Source organism: Syngnathus typhle, linkage group LG17 (genome assembly GCF_033458585.1).
Source record: "Syngnathus typhle isolate RoL2023-S1 ecotype Sweden linkage group LG17, RoL_Styp_1.0, whole genome shotgun sequence".
NCBI classification, from domain to species: domain Eukaryota; kingdom Metazoa; phylum Chordata; class Actinopteri; order Syngnathiformes; family Syngnathidae; genus Syngnathus; species Syngnathus typhle.
This window is the reverse complement of record NC_083754.1, coordinates 4,537,630-4,549,569: the sequence shown is the minus strand read 5'-3', so window position 1 is coordinate 4,549,569 and position 11,940 is coordinate 4,537,630. Positions and strand designations below refer to the sequence as shown.

At 41.8% G+C, this 11,940-nt stretch overlaps 1 protein-coding gene across 1 annotated transcript in view; it reads left to right on the top strand.

Moving 5' to 3' along the window:
- The first annotated feature begins 2,124 nt into the window (after nt 1-2,124).
- Nucleotides 2,125-11,940, top strand: part of LOC133170220 (protein shisa-8) — a 34,555-nt gene continuing 24,739 nt past the window's right edge. Inside the window, exon 1 of the mRNA XM_061302953.1 lies at nt 2,125-2,698. Within this exon, the coding sequence (XP_061158937.1) occupies nt 2,148-2,698 (551 nt within the window). The 5' untranslated portion in view covers nt 2,125-2,147. The remainder of the gene's footprint in view (nt 2,699-11,940) is intronic.

Genomic DNA, 11,940 nt, shown 5'->3' with positions numbered 1-11,940 from the left:
GAATACACACGGAGACACATCTGCGAGGGGCAACGATGGAATGACAGAAAAAGAGAAAGCATTTTGTTGCTTCCGGCCTTTCCTGTCTCTTCCCACTTCTGTTTGGAGCATCCCACAGTGAAAACACATACATATGATATATATCTAAAATTCCTATACATATATATCAAATTATGCCTGTTTTCAAAGAAGTTGCAGCTGGACAAGGAGAGAATTGACAACAATCTGTTGAGTGATTGGGGGGGGGGGGAGATCATATGCAACAATTTTCCCCAAACTGTTGCATATTAATAGATTGGCATTGTTTTGGGTCACTTTTTGTTCAGGTGCTCATCATGTGAATGGAACATTTGAGCAACTTAAACCTCCAAAAGAACAAAAGAGCATCTGCTGCAGTCCAAGAGAGCTTCCTTTGAAAGCAGGACATGTTTTGATGTGTCGATGGTAGCACGCTCGTGGTGTTCCTGCTCCTGCTGCTGCTGCTGTTTGGGCTGTCGCATCACCTCTTCACCGTCGTACTCCACAACGAGCTTGGGGAAATTCATTCCGGCCAAACTTATGCCAGTGAACAACTCCAAAGTGCAGAGAGAGCAAGTCTCTCTTGACCTCACGCTGATATTTTATTAGCGTCGCTAACAATCCGGCTTGGAAACCAATCGTGTATTTTGCAGGAGAAGAACGAGAGTGGGGCATTTCAAATTAAGGGTAGGAAGGAGTTGCTTCCTTTTTAATAGACAACCAAATAAATCCAGCATCTTTTTTTTGATTGCATCTCTTGTGCAGCATCACTTTGAGCTCCAACATCACCCCCCCTTTTTTTTTCTTCTTCTTCAAGTAGGACAAGGCTAAACAGACAATAGCTAGTGTCCAGGCTCTGTTACAAATCGTGGGATGCAAAGATAGGAGAGCTCGCAAGGGGCGGGCGGAAGGGAAGCAGGAGGGGGGGTCAAGCAAAAGCAGACTGGGTCCAAAAATCCACTGGACTCCCTGAGTGGTAACTGGAAGTGTGTGAGTGTGTATGAGGAAAAGACACCACCACACGTGGAAAGGGAGAGACGCCTCTGGACAGTCGGCATCTGAGGATTACAGCTGGATGAGTGCCCAGAGTTTCCTTTTAAACAACAGCTGCCTGTTGGCTCCTTGACTGAGAATAAATTGGGAAGAAAAAAAAAGAAGATGCCTACCACTAAAATAAAAGCACAATTGTGCATCCATGATGTCAGCGGAAAGATGAAAGATACGAGTTAATCGAGCGGAGTGGAGGAGGCAACAGAGAACTCCCGTGAGAGACGACACACTCCGGTGAGTTTTCCTTGGGACGTCGGAAGTGATTCGGCGCCGCTTATCAGATGTGTTAGCCACTCAGGAATACGAGAAATGTCCCTCGAATTGAGAAATCCTCCGAGATGGGAGTTTGGGACTCTTTGTGAGTCTTAGAAGAAGCCCCCCCCCCCACACCACCACCTGTTCTTCTTTTGACACTTTCACAGATTGTTCTTTGACTGAGCAAAGTGAGAAACAGATTGCAGGAAATGCTCCAAAAACGTTTATTTGTGGCCAGCGAGATTCTTTAAACTGGATCCACCGCAAGGATTTATTTCCAACTTCTGGATGTCAAATGGAATTGTGAAAGGTGATGTATATGGACCACACAAACACACACGTGCATGTAAAAGTTGAGCGCAATTTAAACGATCCAAAATTACAATTAATAATAGGCTGTCAGCAATCTATTCTGATCTTCATTCATTCACATGACATGAAATCAAGATAGAATATTGATTTCTTTCACTCACTTGCTGTCAATTAATCCCTATAAGTCATAGGTGTCAAACTCAAGGCCCGAGGGCCCAGATACGGCCCGCGAAGACAAATTTTGCGTTGACTTTGTGTCATTGCTAAAAAAAACAAAAAAATAGAGACATTGCGAGCAATTTTTATCACCATTCGTCCGTTTAAAGTATTTGAACAATTTTTACTCGTCTCTGATTTCAAAACTAGTTATTCATCAGTTTGTTGTGTAGCCTAATGATCACACGTGTGAGAAGAATATTTAACAATATCTTTGTTTGTCCAAACCTAGGTTCTTTTATGTTGGCTCTTTCGATTACACATCAGCACTGAGGCATCAAGACCAAGGATCTACGATGTCTGCCTACACGCGACCGATGCTGGTTAGCATTCTTCTAGGTTTGAGTTCTCTGGGTGGTCTACACCGCCGGCCTTTGGGCCTGGTTTCAGCCCAGGTTGCTTCGAGTAACCTCACGACCGAGCCCTCGGCGTTACCGGAGGCCGCCCTGGCGACACCGACCCCGGACTCGGAGGATAAAACTCTAGGCGGCGCTAATCGTTGCTGGGGCTACTACGACGTGATGGGCCAGTGGGATCCGCCGTTCAATTGCAACGCGGGGATCTACAGCTTTTGTTGTGGCTCCTGCTTCTACCGATTCTGCTGCCAATTCAAAATCCACAGTTTGGATCAGACTTCCTGTTCAAACTACGACACGCCCGTCTGGGCCAACACCGGGAAACCGGCGGAGCCCGTCACAGAGGTCCATCAGGAACCAGACCGCGATCGAACCCACATGATCGTGTATATTATCTGCGGCGTGGTGGCCATCATGGTTCTCGTCGGAATTTTCACCAAGTTGGGGTTAGAGAAGAGTCGAGGTGGACAGACGGACATGACCAATTCCAGGTAGGACTTGAACAAATGGACTTTTATACTCTATTATTAATGTCATTCATTATTAATTGCAGCACAGGAGCTAAATATCGGTTTGGATTCAGTCTGCGCATTTATTTAAATCAGATGTGACGTCTGAAGATGGAATATAAAGATAGATTTTTTTTCCATGTGCATAATTACGCTTTTAGTTGATCTTTGGGTGGGAATTTAACAAAACGTGCACGGGGAGCCCGATTGTGTTTTGCTTGCATACTGGTGGTATAGCGGTTTCACATTGATGCTGGATTGATTGCTGTGACACAACTGTGACTCTGCCAATGTTTGGCCTCCAGTGAACGATCCGAAGAGAGCGGGTGGTTTTTGGATGGCTGGAATATTGACCGGATGTGACTGGAAAGGAGCCAATGGTTAATTCTAGCGCACAGGACAGCGAGGACAAGAGAGAGAGACTCAGAGTGTGTGTCAGTGTGTTGGGTGTGACCGGCCAGCCTATTGGGTGTTAAGAATTGCACCATGGGGGCTCCTTTACAATGCCGTCATTACCGGATCTCTCAGCCTACTCTGCGGATGAGTAAGACCATGGTGTGGAGTCTAATGGGGGGAGAGCGAGCGAGCGAGAGAGAGAGAGAGAGAGAGAGAGAGAGAGAGAGAGAGAGAGAGAGAGAGAGAGAGAGAGAGAAAGAGAGAGAGAGAGACAGAGAGAGAGAGAGAGAGAGACAGACAGACAGACAGAGAGAGAGACAGAGAGAGAAAGCGAGAGAGAAAGCAAGAGAGAAAGAGAGAGAGAGAGAGAGAGAGAGAGAGAAAGAGAGAGAGGACTGCCAGACACCAGTACTGACTGATTAATCCTGGCTTTGTGACACCCATATCATAATTAAAGATGGCAGCTCTTGCCACATGCTATCCTCGGATATGCAAATAATAATAGAAATAATATATATATATCAATATAAATTAAACCCATATGACATGTATTGCAACATTGTGCAAAGCATGCTACTATTAACAATTACCTCAAATTTATGCAAAACCTCCTGAAGGGAACAAGAACGCTGTAATTCCCACATCGGACCAGTAGTTGGCTATGTCACATTCTAAAACACATCGCAATGTCATGGATGCACAACTTCTATTCAAAAATACAATGCACAATGCACAATAGATTAGCATTAGCTTCTGAAGGTATTTGGTGTGTTCTTTGGCGTCACGGTAACAAAAGCCATATTTAGCATTGGCCCTGCAGTATAGGGGGAGGGGTGGACTGCGTTTTCATTTGCATTAGACAGGATGGTTCACTTTGAAGTGGAAATTGTATGTAGTGATGTAACTATTTATCCTTTGGGGCATTTAGAAGGAAAACATGTCACGTGTGCTCCTATAAGGACACCTGGGAACTATTTCAAGTTGAGGGGGGAGAACAAGAATTTGAATTGGAGTCTTCAATTATCTTAAGATGGAACCCACATAAGCACAGGAACGGGCCCTAGTTCAGGTTCACCCACTTGTACAACATCTTGAACTGAAATACGTTTCCATTCAGAAAAAAAAAAAAAGAGCTTATTGTTGCACGTCAATCACGCTATCAAAATTCACTCTCAACCTTTGATTGTTTGGAACTTCCTCCCAGCTGCGATCAAGGAAGGGTCCGTTCGTCACTATGCACGCCTGCGTTTGTACCACGTAGGTGCAGTGGATAAAATAAATCTCGCCACAAAGCTGTTAAGGTGCTAATGCGCTGAAACCTTGGGTCAGGCAATCACAACAGTCAGCCGTGCAATGATGTAAAACTTCCAACACCCAACACACACGCACGTATGCACACACACACTTCTCATTACAGCTGTGCATCACTCCCCCCACCCCCCGCCCCCCCATGCACTTCCCCTCATCTCCCAAGAGGCTGTTTTTGTTTTGCTCGTCGTCTGTTGGCGACAACATTAAAAATAAATCGGATCCTTTGATATATGATTCAGTCGAGGGTTGTTATATACCAAATATTTTTAAGCTAGTTACGAACTCCTAAGTCTTGACATACTTAGATGTAGAGAACTTACTAAAATACAATAGCTGGTTTATTTTTCTGTGCTAGTTAAAGGTTTACAGTTTAAACTTCAATATGGTGAATGTAAAGAGAAAACAAAGGGCAATAAGATGTTTTACAAATTAAATTGAACTCAACAGAGGGACGGCTGCGCCGCTGCGGGTGTGATCACAGCCAACGTCAGTCATGAGTGGGTTGAATTGTTACATCGACGAACAAAAATAGCGTGATGCAAAAAAGTCATTGAATTATGAAGTTAAGTCAAAATATTTTGAGTTTAACTCTCATGAGAAATTATAGAAGATGTGGATTAAATGTTAAAAAATATATATTTTTTATATATATATTTATTTTATAACTATTATCAAACAGCCACATGATTTTTTCTTCTTTTGTTTGTTCGGGGAACAAGTTTGCCGTTGAATTTATTGGCGTTTACATTGTTTCAAACACACCCGGGTAGAGTAACGTTGCTGTCTTTCATTTTAATAGCATTACCCAAGTCATCATAAGTTATTCCCCAAAAGAGCTTTGCGTTCAAGGGCACAACCAATTGAATGACTCACAGGGGATCCAAAGAGCCTTTTCCATAGGCCATTGGATTGCTTTACTGTATTGTATTTCATCCTCAGCGCTTTCTATTTCTTTTATTGTTCAGCCCCAGTGGCACTTTTCATCATCGCTTGTGACAGGTGTTTACAGCAAAGCGATGAGCGCTCGCACCGTTACGCTTTTCTCAAACGGTTCGAGCCACAGCACGAGTTTCAGCGCCCGTGCTGGGCGCCGCCGCCGCTTGAAAACACGTTTGTTTTTCCAAAGTTAATTACATTTGATGGGGATCAGCTTTAAATGTTTCGAAATGATTGCAAATATCTAAGAGGGCAGTGAAGCAGACTATAAATGAAAGAGAAATTAGAGATAAAAAAAACTAAACAAGTTGATGTTATTTCACAAAAACAACTTGTTAAATTAATTCCCCAGGATGCGCTAGTCTCTTGTTTGAAAATATTCTTTGATGGTGCAACTGTTTGGGAAAATAGATTTGCACGCTCTTAATATAATAAAGATTTTATAATAATAATAATTCTTGCGGGGATTCGGAGCGGATGATAATGATTATTTCCGTCTGTGATGTTCCTCGGTATCTTCAAAAGACACGAGGGACAAACTATTGTCAAGAAGCACTTACAAAGTCAATCAGAGGACAGAAACGTCCTTCGTTGAATTATTAGTAACTGTTTCTGGATTAAAATTTCATTTTGTTTTGAACATCTCCACATTGAAGATGCATATAAACGTTCAACTGCAAATTTGCTAATGTATCCTGTCCTTATTTATTTTCACATTAAAGCAAAAATCGCGTTTCCAATCTTTGGCCGCGTGTGCATGACAGATGGTCCAACGTTTACAAAGCATAGTCCAATTTTTATAGGATCCATGTGGTCATATTAATCATATGCAATGTGGGGGGAAAAAAAACAACCATATGATAAAAATGTAAGTGTGTTGCTTTTATGGACTGCAGCTTCCATGATGTCATTCAGCTCCCTTACTTCATGTTCAATAAAAATGCAAAGCGGCGTGTGTAAAAAGTGGAATTAAATCTGCATTTATAAAAATAATCGTTTCACATGAGTGAAAATCCCCACGCCGCATTACTACGATTATATTTTTGAACAATTCTCAAACGCTGCAAGATATTTAAGACTGGGAGTTCTTTGTGATTTCCTTCCTATGAGTGTTTTTTTTTTATGTTGGACTGAGTCTTGGATGGACTCGTATGTACTATATGCGTTGAGGTCGGTCCAAGGCGGGTTCCATTTGCACTCCGATGGTCCTGATAACGGTCTTGTTCCAGAGGAGATTGACACTGTCTACAAGTGGTAGTGACAGAAAATCAACAGCTTACATGGCGCTGCTTGCTGAAGCATGCAAAGTGGTAAGCAGTAAGAGCGTCTATGTGCTATATAATACCTTCAAGTCCATGTATGAATCGAAATATACGCTAGTATTGTTCATGGAGACAATAATAATGACATAAAAATTTGTTAGGGTTTGACAAGTTGTAACTATTTTTTTTTATACTATTTTTATGATTTGTGTTATACTTTGCGTCCCGTGTCACAAGACTTATTTTTTTTAAATGCACCATTTCTTTTCAGATGAGCCGGAAGAAAAAAAAGAAATAGTTGATGACACACATTCGAACATCCCGTAATGAGAAAAACAAGCAGTTTCTTGTTCCTAAATGTCAAGATTCTTAGTCATCATTATTTTTATTTTACACATTCCTGCAATTGGAGCTTTTCTCCGGAATGGCTCGAGCCTAATCCCAATTAGACGATGTCTCTGTGTCTATCTCTGTTTTAAATATGCTGGCAAGAGCAACTGAGGTCATCCAAAGTGTTTGACACCATATTTCTTCCAAATGACACCGCTTTCTCCTTTCTACTGATTATTTCTTGCTGCCTTTGCACCAAGAAGAAACTTCAAAACGTGGCCGAGCAGTGTTGCATTCTTATGAGGTCAATATCTCAAAGTCAAGTCTCACATTGGCACAAGGGGGGAAAAAAAAGGAAGCAAAGGAAGAAAAAGACAAATTAAATCATGGTGGGCTGCCGTGAAATAACAACACAGCGATAGAAAAAAGAACAGGACAGTGTGAGATTCCTCATTCCAAATCAGGCGTGATGGTCAAAATCCAACTTACCTTATCCATCCACTCCTCCTCCTCACCACTCATCTCTTTTGCAATCCATCATCTTGCTTCCCATTTTCACTCCCTCATCCTTCACTCCGACATCTGCTTCCACTGGTCTGTAGACAGACATGACATATGAGAATTGTAGTCATTTTTAATCATTAATCCAATCATTATTCAATGAATGATTCATCTTTTGGGTAAAAAGTCCAAATGATTCCATTTCGCCTCCCAAAAACAAGCTTTTGAAACTACCTGATCCTGCCATAAGCAATAAATCCAGCCTGACTCGGCTGTTAAAAGATAGATGGGAGGAAATAAGGCAGACAGCTGTCTTGAGAAACTGCACGTGACAAACAAGCTCATAGAAAGGTGCCATGAAAGACAAGGAAAAGAAGGACAGCATATGGTTACATGGGAAGGGGGGGGGGGATGCAGAGTAGCACAGAAAGTGGGCTTGTTGACATCCTCATTGCTAAAAATGTATTTTATTTTGTCTACAACATATATATATTTTATTTTATTTATATTCATTAAATATTTTATTTATATTAATGATATATTTTATTTGATTTATATTCTTCTCTGTGCCGCAGTCTCTGGAGAGCTATTCCTCACTTGTCCGTTCACCTGTTTACCGATCTTTTGCATTTCCATTCCAGCCACATACGACCGCTGTTGCCTCTCTTTGCACAAATGAGCGTGATAAATCTTAAGAAGGACGCAGCCTTCTCTATATGCTGAACACACATTGTGGCTCAAAGGCAGTGGATGTCCTAACAGATGTTAACTGCTTTCATTTAAGAAGGGGAGGGGCCGAGAAGATGCGACAATAGCACCTTCCGAACCCGAGCACAAAGTTATGCAAAGTCACAGTTAATGCTGCGTGCTACAAAAAAAAAAAAATGGCGGTAACGAATGGGCTCACCCGACCTCAACGTCTTTATTGTAAGATAGCTGCAAACTCTCATAAAAACTGACAATGAAAATAAATTTCTGTACTCAGACCCTTATCCAAACCCTAAACTAAATTGAATCTCTTTAGTAAAATATCTGAATGCGATGAGAGCAATATATAGATGAACAATTTAATTGACTATATCGACCCGAACGGTTCATGCGTGCGTTACATCTTCACTCACGTGTCACGGAATTATTTACACATTCACATAAGCACTCGGTGTATCATGAGCGGTTGTTTACACTTCACTTTGCCTCTAAATCTCTTTATGCCACTTTCACTTTCTCTCACTATTTACCTCCAACTCCCCGTGTCCCTTTACGTGATGAGCTTCCGACTAGCCGAGCTGCGGCCGTTACGTGGATTTATGGGGGTTTTCCTCTCACGAAAGGAAAATTGATCAAATCCTATTGTGGTGCATGTCTGTCTTATTTTCCCAGTGAGATAGGAGGCTTTGTTGATATTAGGAGTAGCATATATGTTTTCAGTCTGCAATAAACTGGACAACATAAGCAAATGATCCATATGTTGCTAATAAGACAAGATGGAGTGAAAATGAAGAGGGGGTCAAGAGTGTGGCTATTTAAATTGAATTTTTAGATAAGAGTACATTGTATCCACTCTCAGCAATAAACCAAGCAAAGAAAGCTAGGAAGGGCTGAAGATGCTACAAGTGTGTGTGTATATGTGTGTGTGTGTGTGTGTGTGTGTGTGTTGTCGGTGAGTGAATCAGAGGACAGTTTGTCATGTTGCTGCTCCACAGCTCTGATCCGAGCTGACAGGTGAAGCTAAGCGCAGCTAAACAGCACACGTAACGGAGGAAAGAGCGAGATAGAGACACAGAGAGAGAGAGAAGTGAGAGAGAGAGAAGGAGAAAGCAAGACAGGAAAAAAAAAGTGAGACAATAGGAGAGCGAGAGTAGGAAAGAGGGACAATGTCCGTGTGAGAAAACAAGGAACGGCGAGATCAGTTCGAGCGTAATTCAAAAGGGAACAAGGCAGACTACTGTGTCGAGAGAGAACGAAAGAAAGGAAGGGATTGAGATTAACTGATGGGGAGAAAAGATTGGTTAAAATTGGCATTTAATCAAAGAAAAGAACTCAGCGGGTACGTTTTATATTCTTTTCACTCCATTTATCTACCACCACCACTCCTACTCGATTAGCAGGTCCTCTGATATGGGCCTTGCGCAACAAAGGAAAAAGGCGGAATATTCAACATAATTCTGAAAGCAACTTTAAATCAAAGCCTCATTATTGCCGTGCAAAATTTAAAACAAAAAAGCACTTTCCACTAAATTCTATTCAATTCAGAATAGTCGTGCAAACATCCACAGAAATGTCACTTTCATTTTAACAAGCAGCACTCTAATATATACATATATAACAAAAAATTTTTTGCAGCACAGTTCCTCGTACTCGATATAAGAAAACAGATGGAAGGGAATCAGTCGCGTAGCGCAAAAACATGAGCGGCATACAGTTGGGACAGCTTGATAGATTACAAGTCTTCACTTGGTCATGTGACGTGGTAGGGGGGGGTCAAAGACAAGACTTACTACCCATGCGGGGGCGTAAGTGAGTGATGTGTTCATTTCGTTCCGAGACTTTTGGCAAGGCCTGTTGATCCATTACTATATTACACCGCACTTGACACTCCTTGCAGTACCTACCCAGGGACTGTTGTTATTTCTCTCGTGCGCCTTTTGTAGAACTTTGAGGTAAACGCACCGTGAAGGCAATATGTGTGGCCGCTGAGTCATTTCGACGACGCGGCTTTTCGAGGTCGCTCTCGGTTTCAACATATTGGACCCAGAAGTGACAGATACGTTGTTTTAAATTAAACATTAAGGGAATAGTAGCTAAGCTGGATTCCCTCCACCACAAATAGTTCTTTCTCCAAAGCCTCCAAAAATCGAGAAAATAATAACACATGCCTGCTTTGCGAACAAACGCGTGTCTCACCTTCATTTAAAAAAAAGTGCGCCTCAGGTGAATAACTCACACGGGTCACACACGTCCCTGCCTGAGGTTGTAATCCAAGGTCACTTAACTCTGCATTTCATGATCCAGCGTCTCCACAGGACACCGATGACAAGCTAGTTAGTAATTTATCACGGTGGCCGTGACTTTGACACATTTTACATGACATGTACAGCCTGTGTATGATGGCGAAGCAAGCGCCATCATAAATGACATGAAAGGGAGGATTGATCTTTTCAAAAGGCATCTCACAACGATGGATGGTTGAGATGTTGACCCTGACGGGTGACAAGTGATTTATTTTCTCCTTCGTAGGGTGAGAATTTGTTATTAAACATTAAAGTTACATATAAAATATATATATATATATTCTATCTTTTTTAATTTATTTACAGTGTATATATTTTCTTAATCACTTAGTACTAAAATAAAATATTTCAGGGGCTTGGAATGGGGGTAAAAAAACTAAAATAATATATTAAATAATAAATATATTAAGTCGTTTGCCATCCAAGAGTATGTATACGAGTTATTTAAGAGGTTAAGACGGCAATGCGGAGCTGATGAAAACAGAGCAATGTAATACAGAATAGTGATGGATGACAGTATCACAGCATCATCACAGCATTATTGATTATCATCAATAATGCCAAAAGCCTGGCAATTTGATTTTCTGTTGAAAAATGTGGATGCACGCAAGTCTAGGTTTGTGTGTATGTGTAGGCAAATTGATGCGTGGGCTGTGTGTGCGTCATCATGCTGCTGCGTGTTACAGAATAAGTCCCTTGAGCAAAATGAACCCATGGGAGTGCTTTTGGTTGTTTCTAAAATCATCCCAAACCCTAAAAATAATGAGAACGGGGGGTAGTGACTCAGAAGGTGACATATGGTATTTTCGATGACATCATATTTACCAACGCCGCCTTCTCAGCACTGCAAGCCTGGCACTGACTGGTTCACTGGGCCTGCAGCATGTTGGCTTCTTTTTGCCAGTTTGTCTCAACAAGATGCAACCACGAAAAAAAAATATATATATATGCATATGTGTTTTAAAACTTAGCCAACTGCCCATGCTAATTAGCCAATGGGAAATTTAGCATTGCTATCGATCAGCAGGTGGAAAAAAATACATGTTGAATTTTAGGTGGATTCCCGAAGGAATGCAAGATTTTGGAACGGCCTCTAGTGTGTCATGATCGTGGCTCCGAGACAGCGCATGAGCATAAACAGGCCCTGGCTTGGCGGCCACTCAGCCATGCCAAGGGACATTATTTGGCAGCTGTCAGCTCTAATAGGAATACAGCAGGGTGGGAGATGGATCCAGGCTCTGTACCAAGCCTACAAGGGAGCACTATCTGGCAGCCATAGCACAACTATGTCTGCAGTGTGTGTTGGTGTACAAATGCTAGTTTGCCCCCACAGACCAGTGTATCAGATGAGTGTTCACTTAGCCTACTTTTGGCAAAAAGACCTTGTGTGTGCATTTTTGTGTGTGTGTGATTGTGGGGTTTCCTTTTGATCACAGTGGTGGGCTACTATTCATTTTATATGATGAGTAGATGAGAA